The sequence below is a fragment of the Carlito syrichta genome, unplaced genomic scaffold (assembly GCF_000164805.1).
Source record: "Carlito syrichta isolate Samal-C Ts95f unplaced genomic scaffold, Tarsius_syrichta-2.0.1 Scaffold316427, whole genome shotgun sequence".
NCBI lineage: Eukaryota > Metazoa > Chordata > Mammalia > Primates > Tarsiidae > Carlito > Carlito syrichta.
The window spans coordinates 1,251,340-1,275,925 of NW_007260523.1; the positions used below are offsets into that span (position 1 = coordinate 1,251,340).

The 24,586-nt window shown below is 43.1% G+C and overlaps 1 protein-coding gene across 2 annotated transcripts in view; it reads right to left on the reverse strand.

Moving 5' to 3' along the window:
• Positions 1 to 24,554, reverse strand: part of NMNAT2 (nicotinamide nucleotide adenylyltransferase 2) — a 187,901-nt gene extending 163,347 nt beyond the window's left edge. For both annotated transcript variants that reach the window (XM_021707195.1, XM_008074417.2), the window contains exon 1: positions 24,247 to 24,554. In XM_021707195.1, coding sequence (XP_021562870.1) covers positions 24,247 to 24,331 — 85 coding nt within the window. In that variant the 5' untranslated portion in view covers positions 24,332 to 24,554. The remainder of the gene's footprint in view (positions 1 to 24,246) is intronic.
• Between the last annotated feature and the right edge of the window lie 32 nt (positions 24,555 to 24,586).

Genomic DNA, 24,586 nt, shown 5'->3' on the forward strand with positions numbered 1-24,586 from the left:
CACTCTGGTTTCATTTTCTTCTTGAACATGTGAGGGAAGCTCTCAGCTTAAGGCCTTTGCATTTGCTTCTGCTTGGAATGGTTTCCTCTGAGCATCCATATGGCTACATTCCTCATCTCCTTCAAGTCTTTGCTCAGGCATCACCTCTTGAACATCTCATCACCTCTGGAATGTCAATGTCTCCACTTGAATGTCCTGACTACTCTTTGAAACTCCCTGGTTCCCATACTCACTATTCCTCTATCCTTCTCTTTTTTACTCCTTGACACGTATAACCCTAACATACTACACGATTTGCTTATTTATTTTGCTGATTGTCTTTCTGTCTTGTCTAGGGTGTAAACACCATGAGGTGAGGGATTTTTGTCTGTTGTGTTTTCTGCTGTACCTCTAGCAACTAGACTAATGCCACTCTACAGTAGGCACTCAAGTCTTTGCTTTAGTGAGCAAACCCTAAAGAACATCTCTGGAAAGCACATGACCCCCAGCTGCTCCAGAAGTTAATTCATCTCAAGTGAAAGATAAATTTACCCTCAGGCTAAATATACTTTCACTACATCAAGATTATGTAACTTCAATTGTCATCATTATTAATTTTTTTTATAGTTTTCCAACTTACAAATTCCTTCTCTTACATAGTCATACTTCAACCTCAGGATCACCTTGTGTTGATGGCAGAGGGTGCCAATCCCACTTCATAGATGAGGAAACTAAACCTCAGAGCAGTTAAATATCCAGCGTAAGGGTCACCCAGATGATTGCAAAGTTGGGATGACTCTAAATACCCTGACTCCAGGAACATTGCTGCTATACCAGTCGGCCTTTAAAAAACAACTTATAGGCGGAATGCAGTGGCTCACTTTAGGAGACTGAGGCAGGAGAATCGCTTGAGTCTAGGAATTCAAGACTAGCCTGGACAATGTAGTGAGACCCCATCTCTACAAAAAATAAAAATGGGTGTTGTGGTGTATACCTGTAGTCCTGGCTACTCAGGAGGCTGAGGAAAGAAGATCATTTGAGCCCAGGAGTTCAAGTGAGCCATGATCACATCATGGTACTCCAGCCTGGGCAACAGAGTGAGACCCTGTCTTTAAAAAAGAATCCCTACTTGCCCTTCTCTGATGTGCTCAGGTGAGGACTGACAGAATCTGGGACCTTCACTATCCTAACCTGGCTCTTGATTTATTCAACAAATATTAATCAAGTACTCCTAGATTCCAACATTGTTCCAACACAGGATACAGTTTAGGACAACACAGACCAGGATAGGTCCTGCTCTCATGGAGTTTATATTCTCAGAGAAGAGATAGATAATACACATGTAAATGAATCATCTACAATGTGTCGGGGATGACAGCGCTGTGAAGGGGAGAGGAATTGAGATTGAGGGGAAGCAGAGCAGATGAACTATGTTAGAGATGCCCAGTAACAAGTCATTAACATGTTACCCACAAATCCTTCATTGGTCGTGGGGTGGACAGTGCTTCTGACAGCTTGCTGGCAATACTACAAAATGTATTACACATTTGAGTATCAAAGGTGTTCAAGATTCTCAGGCTAGGTGCTGGGGTAATATTAAAGCTAAATAAAACAAAACCCAGGCAGCACACGGTGGCTCATGCCCATAATCCCTGCACATTGGGAGGCCAAGGTGGGAGGATTGTTTGAGCCCAGGAGTTTGAGACCAGCCTGGAAAACATAGCAAGACTTCATCTCTACAAAAAATTAAAAAATTAGCTGGGTGTGGTGGTGCGTGCCTGTAGTCCCAGTTACTGGGGAGGCTAAAGGAGGAGGATCACTTGAGACCAAGAGGTTGAGGCTGTGTTGAGCCATGATCGTGTCACTGCACTCCAGCCTGGGTGACAGAGTGTGACCTCGACTCAAAGAAAAAAAAAACAATACAAAACCAGGAGCCTGGTTGACAGTTTCAGAAGATAGCACTAAGACAGTTATAAGAGCACAGATTTTGTTCATGACAGAAGAGCTTTCTAACAAATGAAGCAACCCAGCAATGAAACAGATGGAAATGAGCTTCCTGTCATGGAAAGTATCCAGTAAGTGAATGAATGACCTCTGAAGTCTCTTCCAACTGCAAATTTGATTACTTTCCCTACCCTAAGTCACCATTCGTTCCAGCGGGAGGTTCTGCGAGGGTGAGAAAAGGCAATGGAGTAAGAACAGGAGCAAAAATCTGGCCACAAACTATGGTTCTCTTTCCAGACCTCACAGAGGAAAAGAGCCACCTGACTGCTGGCCCTAGATCTTTCCAGCAGCAGGGAGACTAGGGGCACAGCTTCCTCTAGACTTCCTCTGTATAGCCCACCAAGGGCTCACATCTCAGTGAAGTCCTCTGCCCTGCGGGAATGGGCAAATGTCTTCGCCAGTCACTCCGTCCTCACTAACAGTTAAACCACCAGTGTTCACATAAAAAAAAAAAAGAGAAGGGAAAACTGTCCTGGATGGTCTCTGGCGACTTCTGGATGCTCATTGACAAAGGTCCCCATGTCTGCACGCCTCTCTGAGACCCCAGCTAGCTCACAACATCCCTGGGTGGCAATCACCCATCTTTTTTTGCCTTCTAGCCACTGCCCCAACCCTCTACTACCATGTCATGGTTGCCACCAGACCTCCAGGGGTGACGCTGTGCTGGCCCAGGCAAGACATCACACGACAGGCACCGGTGACAACTGCTAATATTGCTCCCATTAATCCATCCCTTCCTCTGAGCTAGATAGTGTGTGAGACACTTCGTATGTGAAGAGATGGGCCACGACCCTGATACACATGGAAGGGATGTGCTTGGAGAATTCCAGCTGGTCAGAGTTGAACTAGCAGTGGTGGCTTTTCCTTGCTGAGTGGGGTTGGCTGGCTAGGGGATTTAGTGAGGTGGGAAAGGTAATGGAGGGGTAGGTGGGTCAGGGAAGTTACTTGGAGGGCAGGTAAAGCTAGGGTCTTGTGTGGGAAGGACATGGTGGGAAGGTTGCAGGAGGAAGAGAGATGAGGCCCCTCCCAGAAAGAGAAGAACCAAGTTTCCTCTCCCTAGAGTTGAGTGGGACATTTTGGGAATTGTTGGGGATGTACATGATAACTCCTTCCACCTCCTAGTTGTATGGCTTGCCAGTCTGTAGGGCCTGGATCTGTCATTTTGCAGGGGGTGCAATAAAGCACAGGGGCTCGAGGTGAGAGCCAAGAAGTCTAAGGTGGTGCCTCACTGTATAGTCACATTATTTCATTTAATCCTCACAACAACCCGGTAAGGTAGGTTTTTGTTTTTTTGTTTTTGTTTTTGTTTTTGAGTTGGAGTCTCACTCTGTTGCCCAGATTGGAGTGCAGTGGCCCCTCCCGGCCACCGCAGCCTCGACCTGCTGGGCTCCGACGATCCTTCCGCCTCAGCCTTCCAAGTAGCCGGAATTATAGGCACACGCTACCACGCCCAGATGATTTTTTGATTTATTGTAGAGATGAGGTCTCGCTGCCCAGGTGGGTCTCGAACCCGCGGGCTCAGGCAATCCACTCACCTCAGCCTCCTAAAGGCGCGGGATTACAGGCTGAGCCACCGAGCCCGGCTTGTAGGTATTATTATACTCACTTTACAGTATGTGTGGGGAGGGAGATTGTTGAATAATTATCTATAGAACATTCTTGTCAACTACAATGTAAAAGGAGAAGATTTTATATCTGTCTACTCTTATCCTGCACCTGTAGCACAGAGGCGAGAGTGGCCACCTTACTCTGTTCACGGTCATCACCCAAGACACTTCTTGATTTGCTCCTAAGCTTCTCCCGTTTTCTACCAGTGGCTCCTGATTCTGGGCCGAGCCTGTCCTTTGGCTCCTCCCACTATCCTCTGGGCTGGTTCACAGGTCTCCTTGGTGGTCTGCAGAGTCCTCTGGCCCTTCCACACTTGGCTGCCTTGGGCCGGATGCCCAGTGCAGTGTCAGCTTCTCTGCAAACAAACCCTGGCACTGGCTCACTTGGTGGGCGCAAGTGCCAGATGAGGCCAAGCCCCCATTTCTGCATTGTCACAGCCCCTAACACAGCTCTGAGAGTCTCTTCACACTCAACAAATGAGCAAGACAGCATCTTGCAGCAGGTAAAACTGTGATCTTTAAAGTCAGAGCACGTGGGTCTACATTTCTGCCCACTAATCACTTGCTGTATGGCTTGACACAAGTTACCTAACCTCTCTGGTTACTGGTTGAATGGGGGTGATAATGAAATTGTTGAAAGGATTAAATGAAGAAAAAACGAAAGCACTTAAAACAGTCCCTGCACATAGTAAGTTCTTTTTTTTTTTTTTTTTTGGAGTCTCACTCTTTGTTGCCCAGGCTGGAGTGCAGTGGCACGCTCACGACCACAGTAGCCTCAACCTGCTGGGCTTAGGTGATCCTTCTGCGTCAGCCTTCCAAGTAGCTAGAACTACAGATGCACACCACCATGTGTGGCTAGTTTTTTGTGATTTATTGTAGAGACAAGGTCTCACCAAGTTGTCCAGGCTGATCTCGAACCCCTGGGCCCAGGCAATCTTCTCGCCTCTGCTTCCCAAAGTGCTGGGATTACAGGCTGAGCCACTGCGCTCGACCCATAGTAAATTCTTGTAAAGAAAAGAAAATTTCAGGAGTCTCAAATTTATTATTTCAAGGGAAAACTTAAGCCCTAGAAACTGAGTCATACAGCACATTTGCAACTTCAGTTTCTTCGAATATAGCTTAAATCTTTTCCTTGCTGTTCTTTTTGTGTAAATGACTAGGAGAGACATAGACCAGAAATCCCCACCTTCAATCACTGATCTCTGTTGCAGATTAACTGCCTCTTTCACTATCCTGAACCGAGGGTACAAAAGATCACTGCTATATCTTCCATGTGGATAGATAAAATTTTTTAAAATATTTATTTGTTTATTCATTTATTTATTTGTCAGAGTCTCATTCTGTCTCCCAGGCTGGAATGCAGTGGCATGATCATGGCTCACAGCAGACTCAACCTCCTGGGCTCAGGTAATCCTTCTACCTCAGTCACCCACGTAGGTGGGACTACAGGTGCATGCTACAATGCCTAGTCAATTTTTCAATGTTTTTGTGGAGACAAGGTCTTATTATATTGCCTAGGCTGATCTGGAACTCCTGGGCTCAAGCAATCCTTTCACTTTGGCCTTCCAAACTGCTGGGATTATAGGCATGAGCCACTGTGCCTGGCTGTGTGGAATGTTAAATATACCTTTCCCAAAAGAAAAAGACCATCTTAACTAATCAGATTGTTGTAACTGTGTATTAAGCCTTTTATAGAAACATGTTGAAAGTCTGTTAGGCTTCCCTAAACTTTCTCTACATGAGGGGGACCCCCAAAAAACCAGAATTTACTTATTAAAAAATCGTGTTTTTATTCCTACTTGTTTAAACTTCATTTACCTTCAAAGTACTCTTCATTTGATGCAATACATCTATTGAGACCTTTTTTCCATTGCTCAAAACAGTTTTGAACTTTTCAGTTTTGATACCTATTAGTGCTTTTGCCATTTTTTTTTTTTGAGTTGGAGTCTCACTCTGTCACCCAGACTGGAGTGCAGTGGCCGCTCCCGGCCACCGCAACCTCGACCTGCTGGGCTCCAGCGATCTTTCCGCCTCAGCCTTCCGAGTAGCCGGAATTACAGGCATGCGCTACCACGCCCGGCTGATTTTTAGATTTATTGTAGAGATGAGGTCTCGCTGCCCAGGCGGGTCTCCAACCCGCGGGCTCAGACAATCCACTCACCTCAGCCTCCCAAAGGCGTGGGATTACAGGCTGAGCCACCGAGCCCGGCTGCTTTTGCCATTTTTTAATTTCACCTCTTCCATATCAGCAAAACGTTTTCCTTTGAGGACTTCTTTAATCCAGGGAAACAAAAGAAAGTCACTCAGGATAAGATCAGGTGAATAGCGATGTAGTGATGGTGGGGGGGGTTCATGCCGTTTTTGGTCAAAAACTGCTGAAAATTCAATGTAGTGTAGGTGGGTGTGCTCACAAATCACTCATCATGAAATGGGCAAACATTGAAAGAATCTTAAAAAAAAATCATTGAAGCCAAATGCAGCCTCTCACAACAATGCTAGTTGGTACATTAATGCTGATGTATTCCTAGAACACTTACCTCGTGGGGGAAGATCATAATACAAGGGCCTGCCCTCCAAAAAGATAATTCCAGTTTTTTGGGGGCTCCCTCATATCCATCCTAAATGTCTACACTCAGAACACTGACTTTCACTCTTTGAAATCTGTGCTTCCCAAGTGGTCAGCCTCAAACTTTGTGCTTGAATAAACTCTCTTGAAGCCATGTCTGACCCTTTTAAAAATTATTTTAGGTTGACACACTTAATCAATGTTAGCACATGTGCTAGTTTCCAAAGATCATTCATTATATGAAATGAAAAGGGTTGGTTACAACGCAGGCCAAAAAACTGCCATGGTGGCAGGGATGTCAGGCCACGCTCCACTCCACTCCCCCAAGGCAAGACGAGTGTCTGTGAGAGGTTCCATTTCCCACAAAGGCCTCTGGACAGATGCCCTCCAAGGATAGTTCAAAAAGGGAAGGGAAAGGAAGCTGAGGATCACCTCATTGACAAGTTGGGTTTTCTTTCCTCTTTCCCTTCCTCTTAATTTCTGAAGTTCAGACTTTACTCCAAAGTTGTGAGGCATAAAACAACATCATATTTGATTTGTTTCCCCCTTCCCAGCCTTTTCATAAATATCGCATCTTACTCCTCTTTCCCTCCACCCGGACTTCTCAAGACTGCAGGAACATATTGTTTCTGCATTTTTTTAAACAACAAAATTTTTAAAAATCACAATAGCCTGAAATAAAATAATTTGCATATAAAAGAAATGCATGTGTGTGAATGACTGTGGGCTGTATTGAGAGGGAGCTGGGAGCAATGAAGGGGAGCAAAGGCAAAAAAAAAAAAATGTTAAAGCCTCTCAGTAGCCATGGGGAGCCCCCACTCAAGAAAAGCCCTCTCCCACTCCCCACTATTCCTTTCTCATCTACTCTAAGAGCCACAGAAACGCAACAGATGAAACCACGAAGTAATTTTAGCAAACAAGTGCAGCAGGAAGGGCAAATTCCACACGGAGAGGTTGTTCAGGCCTTTTAAAATGAATATTCATAGCCATATGATTTACTGGGCAAACTGGGATGGTGGGTTTACACATCCAAAGGGGTTCAGCAAGGAGTTCTTTTTTGCCATATTTAAATGCAAATGATAACAAAATTGCATGACAATACACTTTGAAAAGTTGATTCAGTGCAGCACAAGAGAAGGATTAAGGAACCAGTAAAGAGGATTTTAGTTCAATTTTATACAGAGGTTAAAGTCAGGCCAAATAGAAGCCAAGAATTCAAATTCTCTTACGGGGCCAACCTTGTCACCCACACAGGATTTAGTTAACTGTTTTTCTCCTCTTGTGAAGAAATGGGAGAAATAAAGTCTCCTTTTTTGCTCATCAAAGATATCTATAGCTACCAATTAGCATTCCCGATCAGCAGGAGTTTATCTCACCAAACTGTGGGTAATTCAAGCAAAAGCCCAGAAACTTGATACTTAGCTAGCTTATACCAAATTGTGGGTGAATGCATATGCTTAGAAACACTGGAAATATTTCCCAGACCCTTACTCTGATTTATGAGAAGGCCTGGTTGTTGAGGGCGGAGAGGTTGAGAACCACTGGGGAAAAGAGCTGAAGGTTCCAAGTTGAGGAAAAATGGCACATTGTGTCCAGTGGGGGGGTGGGGTCTACTCTAGAGGGAAGCCTTGGAGGCCCCCTATAATGCAAGAAAGATGGAAAACACTATAAACCCATGCTTCGAAGGTAATGCCGATCACCCACTGTTGATAGAGTCACCCACTGTTGATAGAGTGGAGGCGTTATTATATCTGCTCAAAGATAGAAGTTGGATGTGTTCCCACACCAGCCCCATTTGCAACCCAAACAAACACAAAACTAACAGGAGAGAGATCCAGTCTGTAAATGAAGATCAGATAGACATAGAAACAGCTGTATACCAATGAAAGGATCTCACCTGGAAACAATAGGGTGTCTGGGATTTGCATCTAAATAATATTGGTCAGGGATGCAGGAGTGGGTAGGATGCGTTTTTTAAAGATTGCACCTTGCCCAATACAAATATAACATTGCCCACAAAGTTACTATGAGATAGGGATCTGGCAGGACTAGTTTCCCAAAATAAGAGTCACAAGGTCCAGACCTCACTGACAAGGTGGGATGCAGTGAGAAAACTGGCCAAAGCCAGCTGAGACCAAATAAGACCAAGATGGCCTCAAAAGCAAGCTCTGTTTGCTCTTTTTGCTAATTACACGCTACTTAATATATTAGCATGCTAAAAGACACGCCCACCAGTGCCATGACAGTTTACAATTATCGTGGCAACTCCTGGAAGTTAGCAGATACTGTTTTTAAAAAGGGGAAGAACCCTCAATTCCAGGAACTCCCAAACCTTTCCCAGAAAACTCATGAATAATCCACCCCTTGTTTAGCATGAAATCAAGAGATAGCTATAAAAATAAAACCTCAGCCGGCTCGGTGGCTCAGCCTATAATCCCGCGCCTTTGGGAGGCTGAGGTTCGAGACCCGCCTGGGCAGCGAGACCTCATCTCTACAGTAAATAAAAAAATCAGCCGGGCGTGGTGGCGCATGCCTGTAATTCCGGCTACTCGGAAGGCTGAGGCGGAAGGATCGCCGGAGCCCAGCAGGTCGAGGCTGCGGTGGCCGGGAGCAGCCACTGCACTCCAGTCTGGGCGACAGATGAGACTCCAACTCAAAAAATAAAAAATAAAAAATAAAACCTCAGCAATGTATGTTGTTCTTCCTGTAAACCATCCCAGGCTGCTCCAAATATGGAGTAGCCTGCTCCCTGTTATTTCAATAAACTTATTTCCATTTTCCAACTGAAACCCCAGTGAAGCCTGGGGGCTGCTCTACCAATAGAGTAGTCTTCTCTCTGTTCCTCTTTTCTTTTAATAAACTTGCTTCCACTTTACTTGTTGGCTTGCTCTTGAATTCTTTTCTGCACAAAGCCAAGCATCTGCTTGACCCTCCAACCAAACTTTGGAGCCCCCCAGCCTATGTCAACTATTGCAAGGAATAAGATCATTTTTGTTACTCTAATAGGAGTCCTGGGAATAGGGCAGTGTCCACAACATGGTCATGAAGGAGGAGCTAGACAAAACTGAGACTTTCAAACATGGAGAAGAGTTCCAGAAGATACCACATCTTGGTAATATATCAATCAGGTTTTTAAGTAAACAGGATTAGTTTAGTCCATCAAATTGACCAGGTTTTCAGAATATCCAAACATTTTAGTATGTAGGTACCCATAGCTTGTCTTACTTTGATTCAATTAGAAAGAACTAGTCACAGTGTCACAAATTAAGGAAATATTCATTACGTTAAGTTCAGTAACAGACAAGAGCACAATCAGGCCATATCAGAATGCTGCATCATGAACTGGACATAGGAGGGATACAGACAATAAGGGTATGCTCAAAGAAGGAAAGGTAGGGTACTCTGAAGACTGGAAATGGTCAAGGAAAGCCAGCTAAATGCAGGCTTGCGAAGACTGGTGGAAGGACAGAGTAGCTGTTTCCAGGTACTTAAATGTCTCACAGTAGAAGACAGATTAGATCTGCTCCATGGATTTCAAGGAAAACAGTAGGTCCAACACACGGAAATCTCAGGAAGCCCAGTGTCAGCCTGATAGAAGGAATAATCTTGAAACAAATACAATTGTGCCAATTACTACTTGGCAGCTTTGGAAAACTGTGCATTCTCTGAACCTAAACGATCTCAAGCGGAGACTGAACATAACACTAGTAAAGATGTCTTAAAGGAGACTTCAGAACTGGCAGAACATCTGCATGTTTCCAAAATCTCTTTCAAATGGAGATCCTGTGATTTCTGAAGATGAAAACTTACAAGGAATAAACCAAGGGATTTTTGTTCATTTAATTTGTTTGAAGTAGACTAAGTAATTTACAGAGCTTCCCTTCACTAGGTGCCACGAACACATAAAACCTTTTCCAAATTCTGAATCAATAAAAATAAAACGTAACTCCCACGCCATTCTCAAACCTACTTTTGGCATGTTGAGAAACCATTCCCAGATGTCCCAAGCACCTAGCTGAAGCATCCAATGGATAGTATAGGATTCACATTCATTCTTGACCTCACATTTTTCACTCCTGCCAAGTTATAGACTTAACTTGCCCCCAAACATGACTTACAATCCCTGCATGACTGTGGATACCTGGGAAGACTATCATCCAGGATACATTCCACTCTAGGAATCATGAGCCTTTCTCTCTTGCAGCAAGAATTATCTCCATTTTGAAGTCCCTGAGTCATTAGCTTGTGTTTGTTATATGTCCTGTCTTTGGGCCCTGTTCTGCTTGAATCTCTTTCTTCTTGTATTTCCTGTTTCCCAAATGCTTGTCTTTTTTCTAGTCACCTATTGTGCCTACTTGTCAAGATTCTGAATATCTCTAACAGCTTGATAATTCATTCATTACTAAATATTTATAGTACCTTCCATGTTCTTGGAGCACTGGGCTAGGCACCTTACAAGATACAAAAAGGCATATGACCCTGGCAAGATCCTAAATCTGATAGAGAATACGAAACATGGACAAAAATAGCTACAACCCATGGCACAATGTGCTAAGTGCTATAAGAGAGGTACAAACCAGGTGTTATAAAAGTACAGAGGGAGGTGCGATGCTCCAGAAAAACTAGATGAGATGCAGGAGCGCATGTAAAAGCCTGTCGCAACCAGTGTGCTAATTTTCTAATCCTCATATATAAGATATATAAAATATTAAATTTAAAGAAGGTAGGCCTGGCACGGGGGTTCACACTTGTAATCCTAGTGCTTTGGGAGACTGAAGCAGGAGGATTGCTTGAGCCCTGGGAAACATAGCGAAACCTCATCTCTACAAAAAATCCAAAAATTAGCCGGGTGTTGTGGTGCACACCTATTGTTCCAGCTACTCAGGAGGCTGAGGTGGAAGGACCGCCTGAGCCCAGAGAGGTCAAGGCTGCAGTGAACCGTGATCCTGCCAGAGTACTCCAGACCGGGTGACAGAGTGAGACCCTGACTCAAATAAATAAGTAAATAAATTTAAAGAAGAAGGCAGCTTTGAATCATGAAAAGGATAAATGTGTTCTGGAAAAGTATATGTGATATTCAATAGCAGATAAATGTCCAACATTCGCCAGATGGGCTAATTAATGTCCACTGTAAACCAAACACTAGAAAATCATCGCCACTGTGAACACAGCCATTTACCCAGTCAGGCAGAAAAATTACAATTATGACACTGAAACTACATTTGCTGTGTAAATGAGTCTTTTTAGAGATTTGGTTTAGCCTGAAAATTGTACATTAGACAGTTCCTCTGGGTAATGGACTCCAACAGCATTAGCTGTTTTAAGAACCCTTTCGACTCACTCTTATTCCAACACCCAGAGGTAGGTTCTATCAGGGGTTGGCAAACTTCTTCTGTAAATATCCAGATAGTAAATATTTTAAATTTTGTAACCCATAGGTTTCTGTCACAACTACTCACCTCTGCCATTTGAGTGCAAAAACATCCAGAGCTGATACACACGTGAATGAGTGGGGTATGTGCCAATAAAACTTTATGAATACTAAAATTTTATCTTATACATTTTATATGTGTCACAAAATATTATTCTTTTACATTTTTTTAAACTATTTAAAAATGTAAAATGCCATGTTTAGCCTGTAGACTAAGGCAGCTGGACACATCCCATAGTTTGCTGCCTCTGAGTTGTGTCAATCACCCTATTTTACAGATGAGAAAATAAGGTTCCAGGAGACTAAGTGTACTCCCAAATCCACAGCCATTCTGTTTACTAGCTTCCATATGAAGAGAAAAAAGTAGAGTGACAGGAAAAACAGGGACATTTATCCACTGTTTATCAGCATTGTTCACAGCATGGGAACATCGTATATTCTCAATAAACTTTGATTCCTTGGGGCATAACAAGTAAATAATTTTTAAATGGTGCTTAGCAAGATTGGTTCATGGTAAATGAAGCAATTATGATTTGGATTTATATGTACAATATTTTATTGTCTTTCTTAATTTTAATTTATAATGGGTGATGCTGTCAATTTTTTTAACGTCTTATTTTAAAGATAAGGTTGTTCATGTGATGAGTCACGCACTGCTAAATATTTATCAACACATAAATATTTCAAGGTAAAGATGAATAGTCATTGATGTAGTTTAATCTCACTGCTTCATGGAACTAGTATTCCACCTCGTTGTGGGTACCAAGATAAAGGGATAGAAAAATGTTAAAGAATAAAGCATAGAATAGAAAAACCCAGCTCCTCACTTCAATGTCACTTATGTAAGTCTTTAAAATGATATAATAGTGATTTCAAAAGTCATGAAAAGTCATAGTTTTATATCATGTATACAAATATACTTATTCAATATGTTCTCACTCGTAAGGGATCTTGACCAATTATCATAATACTATAAGAAGGAGATTGGCAGTAGTGGGAAACTGCCAGGGGAGGGAGGGGCACACCTCATCAAGGGTAACTGCATAATGAACATTTGTATACCTAACCCTGAACTGTACCCCACATCTTTAAAATAAAATAAAATAAAAATAAATATACTTGTTCAAGACCTTCGGGATTAGAGCCAAAAACTAGTACCACAGGAAATGTTCTCCACGGTATTTACTTTTCAGACAATTAGGCTTGTGGAGAAGAGAACAGGCACATACTAAAATTCCACAAAATCATGGAAGATAAAACTAGAGTCTGCTGAGTATGATGGCTCATGCACTTTGGGAGTACATGAGCCATCACTAGACCTTTGGAAGGATCACTTGAGGTCAGGAGTTCAAAACCAACCTGGGCAACATAGTAAGACCCTATTGCTACAAAAATGTAGCTAGGGATGGTGGTGCATGCCTGTAGTCCCAGCTACTCAGGAGGCTGAGGTGGGAAGACGGCTTGAGCCCAGGAGTTCTAGACTGCAGTGAGCTATGATTATGCCACTGCACTCAAGCCTAGGCAACAGAGCAAAACTCTGTCTCTAAACAAACAACAAAACAAAACAAACTGGGGTGACTTGAGTTCACCAAATCTGAGAATACTTGAACAACACGGGCATTCCATTGAAGTGTTACCTGGTGGGGTGCAGTGTTACATCCTGTGGGTTCTTTGGTCCACCACAGAAAAACATTTTAGAATGGAACAAGTAAAGTTTTTTGGTTTTTTGTTTTTTGAGTTGGAATCTCACCCTGTCTCCCAGGCTAGAGTGCAGTGGCACACTTACAGTCACCCCAGCGTCAACCTTCTGGGCTCCGGTGGTCCTTCCACCTCAGCCTGCCAAGTAGCTGGAACTACAGGTGTGTACCATGCCCAGCTAATTTTTTTTTTTTAAGTTTATCGTAGAGACGAGGTCTTGCCAAGTTGTCCAGGCTGAAGTATAGTTTTAAGAAAGAATTTATTAGAGAGAAAGAAAAGGAGGTATGCTAGACATGCATGGGTGTCTTAAGAGAAAGAATGCACTTTTGCTTTTGACAAGAAGTTTGATATACCTATACAGTGATTATTATGCTAACCATGAGCTAAAGAGTGGGCTGTAGGTATCTGGTCCCAAATTTTGATTAGCATCTCTTTACCTTTGATGAGCTAAGGAGTAGGCTTTTTCTGAATGTGCATTTTGCCTTTTTCAGGAAACTTGATAGATATTTATAGTAATTATTATGCTAACCATGAGCTAAAAGGTAGGCTGATTATCATTTCTCCACCTTTGATGGGCTTTCCTAAACATGCATTTGCTTTTTACAATAATTATTATGCTATCCATGAACTAAAAGGGTGGGCTGCACTGGTAAGTCCACATTCCAGCCCACAGGGTAAATAGGCCTGTAAGAAAGGTGTCTGAGTTTTTCGATCTGAAAACTACCTACAAGAAACTTATCTATGTCTAACCTACATTGAATAACCTGTCTCTGAAGGACAATAAAATTTAGAACCTAAGCAAGAAAAATTTATCAGAAGTGGATTATTCATTTGTTTGTTGTTGTTATTTTGGTGGATTGAACAGCAGTATACTTTTTCATTTATTTATTCCATCAATAGATAATAAACCTTGTAGAATTTACAGTGGCTCCATTTCAGAAAAAAATTTTTAAAAATAAATTAAAATCATGGATGAGATGGGGAGCTATAGAGGATTTTGAGCAAAAGATCAACACAGTCTGACTTAGATCTGCTTTGAGAGGATCACTCTGGTTATTTGTTAAGAACTGAGTGTTGAGGCCAACAGTGGAAGCAGGGAGACCAGTTAAGAGGCAATTGCATAAATCAGATGAAAGGTAACAGTGGCTTGGACCAGGGCTGTGGATGGGGAGAGGTGGTTGGTCTTAGCTCTGTTGAGAAGACAGAAAGATTTCAAAATATTTGCTGACATGGAGGGGTTGTGCAAAACAGGGAATGATTGAGCATCAGTTTAAGGTTTTGGGCCTAAGCAACTGGAACATGAGAAAAACTTTAGCAGTGAGTGTTACCTAAGGGGTATACTTTACTCAGTCTCCCACTGTCTGTTAAATATTAAATGAGGTCAATATCTTGCAGCATATCTACTCATGGTGAGACAATTTGATGTAGAAGAAAGAGTGGAAAAAGAATGCTGTTTAGCTGCCATCCTTTCCAGGGGTTAGTCTCAGTCTTGCTCCCTTGCTACCTTCTCCTTTTAACGTTTTACCCCCAGAATTATAAGAATTTTCCTAGCTGGCTCACTTGTCCAAGACTAAAGAGAATTATGCATTACACTCAATGGAAAAAAGTTTAATGGTAGCAGGGTTTAAATAAGCTCAAATAAGACGGTTCCAATATTAGGATGATAATAGGGAAGATCATGGTGCTGGTAGTCGTTATAACGTTTGCCTTTGCTGCAGAGTTCATAAATCATGGAGATATTACAAGATATAAAAGGAGAAGGGAGTCAATGTCAAGAGGATGGCCTTGGTCACAGCATGTAAGCCATTGAAACATCTTCTTTAGCTAAAAGACGTCTGAGACTAGCTGCCAAATTGTATCCAAAAAAAGCAAATGTGTTTCATGCCATTGAATGCTTATAATTAGAAGATCTCTGGCAAACTGGCAATGGAAACTTCCCTTCTTGTAAACTAATGCTACATTTACATATATTGAGGTAAAGAATGTGTCCATAAATAAAGTTATGTAATTCTCTATAAAATGAACTCCTTATTGCAAGCCTTCATTTATAACATTAAATCCTAAAGAATTATTTTAATTAATTAATTTATTAGTAGTAGTAATCTTTTTGAGTAAGGTTCTCACTCTATTGCCTAAGCGAAAGTGTAGTGGCATGATCAGAGTTCACCACAGCCTCGATCTCCTGGGCTCAGGTGATCCTTCTGCCTCAGTCTCTTGAGTAGCTGGGACTACAGACACGCCACCATGCCGGGCTAATTTTTTGACTTTTTGTAGAGATGAGGTCTCTATGTTTCCTAGGCTGGTCTGGAACTCCTGGGCTCAAGTGATTTCCTGCCTCTGCTTCCCAGAGTGCTGGGATTACAGATGTGAACCACTCTGCCTGGCTTAAGAATTATTTTAAATTCCTTTGACCGAAATTTTATGTATTAGGTATTACTATTCAAAAAAACTAATACTGAAAAAATATTTGGTCAGGTGTGATGGCTAACTTTATTTTTATTTTAAGATAATGTATAAAGCTAGGAAAAAAAATTTTTTTAGATGAGAAAATGAAGTTTATTTAGAAAGTAAATTAAAGAGGGAGCGGGAAAGAGGAGATTCACCTCCTCAAGGTAGGGGAGGGCACCAAAGCTAGAAAACATGGCCCGGCCTTAGCTCAAAGAGCACATGGTCACACCGTAGTTTACCAAGACAATGGCCACAATGGCCTAGAAATGGCAAAAAATTAAAAAATAAATATTTAATGCATTCCTTTGTGTAGGTAGGATCTTTTTAAACAATTCAGGATGATCTGAAAACTCTAACATTGAACAAGAACCATACTAGAAAGTATGCTTCACAGCATCATTAAATATTAATTAAGCAGCCACCACACACAAAACACCATATTGGTGGCTGAGGAGACAGTGGTATTATAAAATATAAACCTGAATATTTTCAAATAAATACTGTCAAAATTGGGTTTTCATTCTCTTTTCCAGTCACGTATACACTACTTTCACAACTATTTCCTATCAATAGAAAAATAGCAAAATAAACATATTATCCACCTACTTTCTCATTTTCCTCATGTCTGAGGATATTTTTGAAACAGAGAGGTTCAGACTTGAGTGTTGGCAGGTTATGCTTTTTAGATTGCCTCCACACTTTAGACTGTTCAATTGACTTGATCTAAAATTGGAAAATTGTGTAGAAATGTTTCCTGAGATTCAGAACATCTCAAAAGAGGTTCCTACTAAGCAATAATTCAAACTATATTGTATTATTTTAATTCTGATAGCTCTAAGCAGGAATTAAAATAGATATATAGGATAGAATCAAACAAAACAAAAAGAGAAGAAAAACTGAAAATAAATATTTCTTCATTTCAAAACTTAGATGTTCAACCCTCTTCTCGATTACATCCTGTTACTTGGTTTGGGATGAATTCTAGATGGGAGATTTACCTCTCACAGTTAGGTTGTATCCACATGTGGCTCAGTCAGGGCTGCAGAAGAAAATAAATCAAACCTTCTGTGTGAACAAAAATGTCTAAATTTTATTTTCAGCCCAATTTTCTTGTGACATGAGCAGACATAGCTCCTACCAGTAAAACTACCATGAGTGATCCATGAGTTTACATTAGTGAACCTTTAGCTTATCAAAGAGGTAGGTAGGATTCTCAAGCATCTACTTGAGCATAATATTACAGTCGTCATCATGGTGATAGTCGAGTTTGGGGATGGTTTTGTGAATTATATCCAGATGTTCCCAATTAACATTAACTAACATCAACATTGAAAAAGTCAAATTTAGGATCTTGATTCTCTCTCATTTAATAGTTTAAAAACAAGCAAATCAGAAAATCCTTTTCTATTATTTTATTTCCATAATGCTAATGAATCTCAATATCTTTCTTGCATGAAGAAATTTAATAATCCAACTGGAATCTACTGGGAGTTTTCATTTAAAAAGACTCAGATGTCCCAGTCTACAAAGAGACTTTGAAGACAGCTTGGTTAGAGCACTTATCTCCAAAATTTTAGAGTAAGAAATATGAAACTTTACTTTCCCCAAGTCTGCATCTCCTCCAGTGTTCTCTGTTCATCCACCTTGGACAGAAACCAATAAATGACCCTGGTCTACATCACTATGATCCACTTATCAAATCACAAAATGTGTATCTCTTTTACCTCCTAAACAACCTTCAAATACACTTACTCTCCATTTCAAATACCACCAGCCTGGGCCAAATGACCTTCTTTTCTGGCTTGAACTCTGCATTACTGAAATATGTGTGTAACTAGTCGCCATTTTCTTCCCCTTCACCAATCTATGCCCAAAATTTAATTAAATCATAATTTAAAAGAAATGGGGCTGAGTGTGGTGGCTCTTGCCTATAATCCCAGAACTCTGGAAGGCAGCCTGGCAACATAGTAAGAACTCGTCTCTACAAAATTTTTTTTTTAAATGAGCCAGGAATGGTGGTGTGCACTGTAGTCCCAGCTACTCAGGAAGCTGAGGCAGAAGGATAGCCTAGGCCCAGGAGGTCGAGGCTGTGGTTAGCTGTGATCATGCCATTACACTCTAGCCTGGGCAACAGACATTGAATCAAAAAAAAAAGGAAGACATGACTATGTTACTCCTTTACTTAAGAAACAACGCAACATCTTCTCATTGTCATTGGTATAAAGTAAAAATGCTTTCACATGATGCACATACCCTCATAATTGACCAGACATTCACTTACCTATCTGGTCTTACCCCTTAATCCCCTCCTCCTTGAGCCATCCTGAACTTTTCTTTATTCTGGTATACAATGACCTTCTGTCTCACCACCCCAGTCCTTGTCACATGACTGATTCCTCTGTCTGGAAAAGAGTCTATACATGCATTTATTTTTTTACTTATTCAGCAATCATTAGGGAGAGCCTACCGCATGCTAGGCACCAGGAAATACATCAATGATAACACCAGGCATTGTTTCTGATCTCAAGGAACTTAAAATATAGTATAAGAAACAGTCAGGAAACATACAAAATGGGAGTTAAGTCATAGAAAGTATAAGTGATATGGAAGCAGATGTCAGGGCAGTCAGACTTACTTTAGGAGTCAGTGGAGGTTCCCTGAGAAAGTAGTGTTGATGCTAAAATATGAAGAATGAATATGGTTATCTGAATCACAGAAGGGTGGAGAGAAAGAGGTTGAGAGAGCTGTGGGAGGAATGTTCCAATGACACAGTTAAAATATAAGAGTATTAAGACAAGTCTTTTCTTGCTGTTGCTTTGTTTTGGTTTTTTTTTAAGTTGGAGTCTCACTCCATCGCCCAGGCTGGAGTGCAGTGGCATGCTCATGGCCACCCCAGCATCGACTTCCTGGGTTCTGGCAATCCTTCCGTCTCAGTCTTCCAAGTAGCCAGAACTACAGGTGTGTGCCACCACACCCGGCTATTTTTTTTAATTTTTATTTTATTGTAGAGATGAGGTCTCACCAAGTTGCCTGGGCTGGTCTCGAACCCACAGGCTCAGGCAATCCACTAGCCTCGGTCTCCCAAAGTGGCCTGTCTTTTCTTGTTAAAAGCATAAAATATTGGGAACAGTTATCTTTGTTGAATATATTTTATTGGTGGCCTGTTTTGCCAAGGAAAAAATATTATAACGTTCTTATTACTCTTTCTTTCTTTTGTGTGTGTGTATATGTCAGGGTCTCACTCTGATGCTCAGGCTGGAGTTCAGTGGCACAATCATGGCTCACTGCATGATTGTGAGGCTCAACCTCTTGGGCTTGGCAATCCTCTTTCCTCAGCCTCCTGAGTAGCTGGTACTACAGGTGCACACCACCATACCAGTGAATTTTTTTGGCTTTTTTTTTGTAGATACAAGATGTCGCTATGTTGCCTAGGCTGGTCTCTAACTCCTAGGCTCCATCAATTCTCTTCCCTCAGCCTCCCAAAGTACAGGGATTACAGGTGTGAGCCACTGCATCCAGCTACCCTTTTTTGACAGCTGAATCCAACTGGTTCCTTATGATGCTGTTGCAATCATAAGGGAATGAAGAAGAGGCCTCATGAACGAGAAAGAGTCTAGATCTCTGGAAACTTCTCAATATTGATTTTTGCCTATGACCTTGACCCAATGCATTACATGTGCGCCTCTAATTTGTCATTAGTGAAAATAGAATGATAATATTATCCAGTTTATCTTACAGGGTATGATCAATGAGGCAGTGGTACAAAAGTATAAAGTACTACATTGTGCTTAATGACCTTTTCATGTAAGCATTTCAAGCTCACTAAACAGTTTCCTGATTTCTGGCAGTTCTCTATATATCAGTAGCAACTAAAATCCATTTTTGCTATGATTTCTAGCTGGAGCAATCGGGGCTGCATTTCCAATTCCACAGCAAGTAAAGGACCCTCTTCATTGCCCATTTTAAAAAAAGAGAGAACCGGGCTCGCTGGCTCAGCCCGTAATCCCGCCCCTTTGGGAGGCTGAGGTGAACGGATTGCCTGAGCCCGCGGGTTCGAGACCCGCCTGGGCAACTTGGCGAGACCTCATCTCTACAATAAATCAAAAAATCAGCCGGGCGTGGTAGCGCATGCCTGTAATTCTGGCTACTCGGAAGGCTGAGGCAGAAGGATCGCTGGAGCCCAGCGGGCCGAGGCTGCGGTGGCCGGGAGCAGCCACTGCACTCCAGCCTGGGCGACAGAGTGAGACTCCAACTCAAAAAAAAAAAACAAAAAGCAAAAAACAGAATTGGATTGTGTATCTTTTCAAAAGATCGAATTGTTCAAAGCAAAAATATTTTAAAACTGAAAAATCCAGTTATTTTGCAATTATCAAAAAGCAGAATATGGCTGGGCATGGTGACTTGGGCTAGTAATCCCAGCTACTCGGGAGGTTGAGGTGAGAGGATCACTTGAAGTCAAGAGTTTGAGACCAGCCTGAGCAACACAGCAAGACCTCTTCTCTAAAAAACCTTTTAAATTAATAGGATGTGGTGGCATGCACCTGTAGTTCCAGCTATTGAGGAGGCTGAGGTGAAAGGATCCCTTAAACACAGTGAGCTATGACTGTGCCATTGCACTTCAGCCTAGGTGACAGAGTAAGACTCCCACTCTTCAGCCTGGGTGATAAAGCATGATCCCCATGCACTCCAGCCTGGGCAACAGAGCAAGACCTCCACTGTACTCCAGTCTGAGCAACAAAATGAGACCGCCACTGTCTAAGAAGTGGGTGACAGAAGGAGACCTCATGTCTAAGAAGAAAAATAAAATAACAGGATTTTTTAAAAGATCAGGATATAGTTCTTCTGTAATGAAATTCCCTAATTCCTTTTTTTTATGATCAAACTAATCTGATCAGTCCTTTCTTACTTTTCTATTTAAACCTGCTACCTGACTTTCTTGTGGTGAATTTATTGACAAATATAGCAATATAAATGTAAAGAAAGTTATACTAAAGTATAATACCTACATACTTAAAAACAAGAACTTATATTTGGAGAAAAAAACAACTTCTAGCTTCACATTATAATGATGAAGTTTGACATCATTAGTTTATGGATGTACACTGCCAGAGACTTTTATTCATCTCTGAAAGCATTTTGGCTACAGCTGAGTAAACAAGTGTCTAATATCTCTATCACAAATATTATTTTTCTGATATGTTTCTTCTTTTTTTTTTGAGTCAGAGTCTCATTCTGTCACCCATGCTGGAGTGTAGCAGCACGCTCACGACCACTGCAGCTCAACCTGCTGGACTTAGGCAACCCTTCCTCTTAGACTTTCAAGTAGCTGGAACTACAGGCAGGTACCACCAAGCCTGGTTACTTTTCTGGTTTATTGTAGAGATGAGGTCTCGCCAAGTTACCCAGGCTGGTATTTTTCCTATATGTTTCTATAATAACAAATAAAAGGAACAATACCAACTTCTCCTTTCAGAGTAAAATAAAATCTTATTCTAAAAAATTTCAAATATTGAGAATTGTATGAGTGCTACTTTACAAAGATGGAGAGTGAATCTTTAGTTATTATTTTTTTAAGAGATGAGGTCTTGCTCTGTCATCCAGGCTGAATTGCAGTGGCACAATCACAGCTCACTGCAGTTTTGAATGCCTGGGCTCAAGTGATCCTCCCACCTCAGCCTCCAAAGTAGCTAGAACTTCGGGCATATGCCACCATACCAGGCTAATTTTTTGATTAAAAAATTAAACAAACAAACAAATAAATAAAAATGTCAGGCATCTCAAAGAAAGTTTGATGATTTAATTGCATTAATTACTTCTGTGTTGTTGGGAGAAAATTTAAAAAGCTATTTAAAAGGAGTAAATAGTGTGTGGATAACTGATTTATTTAGAGACAGGGAAAATGTCTTAGGAAATGCATATTAAGAAGTCTCATGGAGTTGATGGTCAATTTAACTCTCATCGGCTAGTATATGTTTGTAGGAAATAGAGCATTGATGGAATTATGCAGTCAGAAGATTAGTGGTATTTCCTTCCATCTTTGGTGGAGTACAAAGACCTCTGCAGGAGGAATGGAGAACGTGGGGATCAAGTGTCAATCCTGCCATTCTCCACGTGGATTCATAAGAAGGTCATTTGGTCTCTGTCAGTTTCTTATTTGTACAATGAAGATAATGATGTCTTTCTCATAAAGTTGTTAATAGGAATAAGGAATATAATATATGTGAAAAAGTTTTGATAACCAGAAACTGCTCTACAAAAGTAAATCATAAAATGTAACCAGAGCTTGAAGTTTCCAGTGAGTGATTCCACAAAAAAGTTTAATAGGTATTTTGTGTTCTTATCTTGCTTTTTTGTCACATGTTTATGTGCTAAATTCTTCATTAGGTAGTAACTCCTTAAAGCCACAGTGAGCAAGCAAATCACATCCTGTTTCTGTGTTGCTTTCCGGATTACAGTTAACTAATGGACACTCAAGGGGCCCTGTTGACAGACATTCTGCCTTGGTCCTCAGCTTTTATACCAGGTAAATAATCACTGCTGTCAAGAGTCTCCTTTCATCTTCCTGTGTCTAAACCCTTCCACTGCATTCATGCCCATTTCCACATATACTATCCTCGAAGCTTGAAGCTCATGGAGAAGTGACAGGTCAGCATCTACTTAACAAAAGCCTTTGTCACTGTTACCAAAGTATCTTCAGCTGCAAGACAGAATTCTTGGTGCTCAATCCAGACCTGTTCCTCTCCTAATCTAAAAACAAGTGGGACTGATTATGTCCCTAAATCCAGGAGGAAAGGAGTACTTGCTGGGTCACTATAGATCCCTAGAGCCCAAATTCCAAAGGAAAGACCATCCTTACCTGGTCAGGGGAGAGGAAGAAAGTACATCAACAAAAAAGGGCTAGAGGAAATATGGACAGAGAGGGAAAGAAGGTGAAGACATCAGAATCATAAGAAAGTGAAAGCAGAGTGTTCCTAGCAGGCAAGTTGGCACGACTTCCTAACAAAACGCTTCTAAAAGCTGAAGGAATGGCAAGCAAGGAATGGCTCTCTCTCAGCTTCCCTCCTTCCAGGGTGCAAATGTCCCTTCCTGATTTGCCTGCTCAAAGTAGTTCTATATTCTTTCCATGAGGTTTTAAACAAGCGGGTCCAGTTCAGCGCACCCTTTGAGTTTAAAGCTGGGTATTTTTAGCCTAAGCCATCTCCCCGGCCTTTGCCCATATGATGTAACGTTCACTCCCCACCCCTGAGAGGTCTCGCGTAGAACTCAGGCTCGGAGTCCACACGTGTGCCCGCAGCCAGCGCGGCGCGCCCTGCATTTCAGCACCGCCGCCTCTGGAGAGCGCCTCGCGGGCCGGACGCGTCCGGGCCTCCCACCCGGGCTCTCCTCCATCCCCAGTGCGCTCGCTCTTCCCAGTCCCAGGCAAAAAGCACCCCGAACTTCCCGTTTCTCAATTCTTGCTTCTAAAGTAGCCCCTGCGTCCCTCTCCCCGGGTCTATACGCGCACGCCCCGCGCCTTTGGATCCTGCTCGATCAGCAACCGAGCCGCGTGGTTTCGCCACCGGCGACTCGAGATCTCCAAGAGGCGTCGATTCATCACCTTTCTCTGGCCCCTGCTGGACCCCAAGCCAGCAGCCAAGAGCCCCCTCTGGCTCTCTCTCGCTCCACGCCCCAAAGCTTCTAAGAAATAAACGCGCGAGGATGCGCCCCCTCCCCCAACACGCACACACGCACATGCTCACACACAGTCATACACACACTCGCACGCCGCAAGCCTTCCGGGTGCCATCGCCACCCTGGGCAGAGCCCCGGCCAACGCGGTCCCGGACCCACCAGCCCCGGCTCGCGAAGGGCCTCCCGCAGCGGCCGCCCCGCCCCCTCCCCTCCCTAGGCAGCGGGTCCCCGGGCCCCCTCCCCATTCACTCAGAATCCACCTCGCGCGGGCAATACACGGTCCACAGTCCTCAAACCCTCGCCCCTGGGCCGTCCCGAACCATCAGCCAGACCCTATCTATCCCCTCGACACCCCAGCCCCGGTCACCGGCGTGCTGTGTGCGAGTGTGTTTGCGTCTCGGAGGCACAGACATCATTTAACTCCTTCGAGCTTTCTGCCCATCCCAAACAAACAGCACGCTATCTCCAGCCCCCTCCTCCCGGCTCCGGGCCCCAGCCTCGGCCCCCGGCCCGGCTACCGGCCGCGAGGTAGCCCAACCGCTGCGCTCCAGCTCCCGAATCTCCAGCCCCTGCCCGGCCCAGAAGGACACTCACCTCCAACCCCTCCCCTCCCCCACCTCCGGCCCCGGCGAGTCGGGTCTGGCCCCGGCAAGGGACGCCTCGGAAACGCAGTCCTGCCCCCTCCCCCGCGTCCGGAATGGAGGGGCTGACCGCCCCGGCGGGCTGAGCCGGCACCCCCTTCCGGAGGGGCACACGCCTTCCCGTTCAAGCGCCCTGGAAAACGCAGGTGCCGGCAGCGGGGAGGAGCGGAAGCGGCTTCAGAGGTGGGCGGGAGGACTCACCGAACATCTGAATGTGCCCTTTGGTGATGGGGTTGAAGCTGCCGCAGGCCAGCAGGATAACGTGGGTCTTGGTGGTCTCGGTCATGGTGCCGGGGGCGCCTCGCGCGGGTCCGGGCTGCCTCTCTTTTTGTGTCTCGACGAGTCTGCAGAGGGAGAAAGGAAGGCGAGGCTCCGGCGGTGGCTGCTGTGGGCTCCACGGAGCCGCTCCAGACGCAGCGCGCGTCACTCCCCGCCTCCCCTTAACGCTTGCGGCTCCGGCGAGATCCGAGGCCGCTTTTGTGTGGCTGGTCCCTCTGCTCGCCTCCGTCCCTCTCTGCCCTCCTGCTGCCTTCCCGTTCCT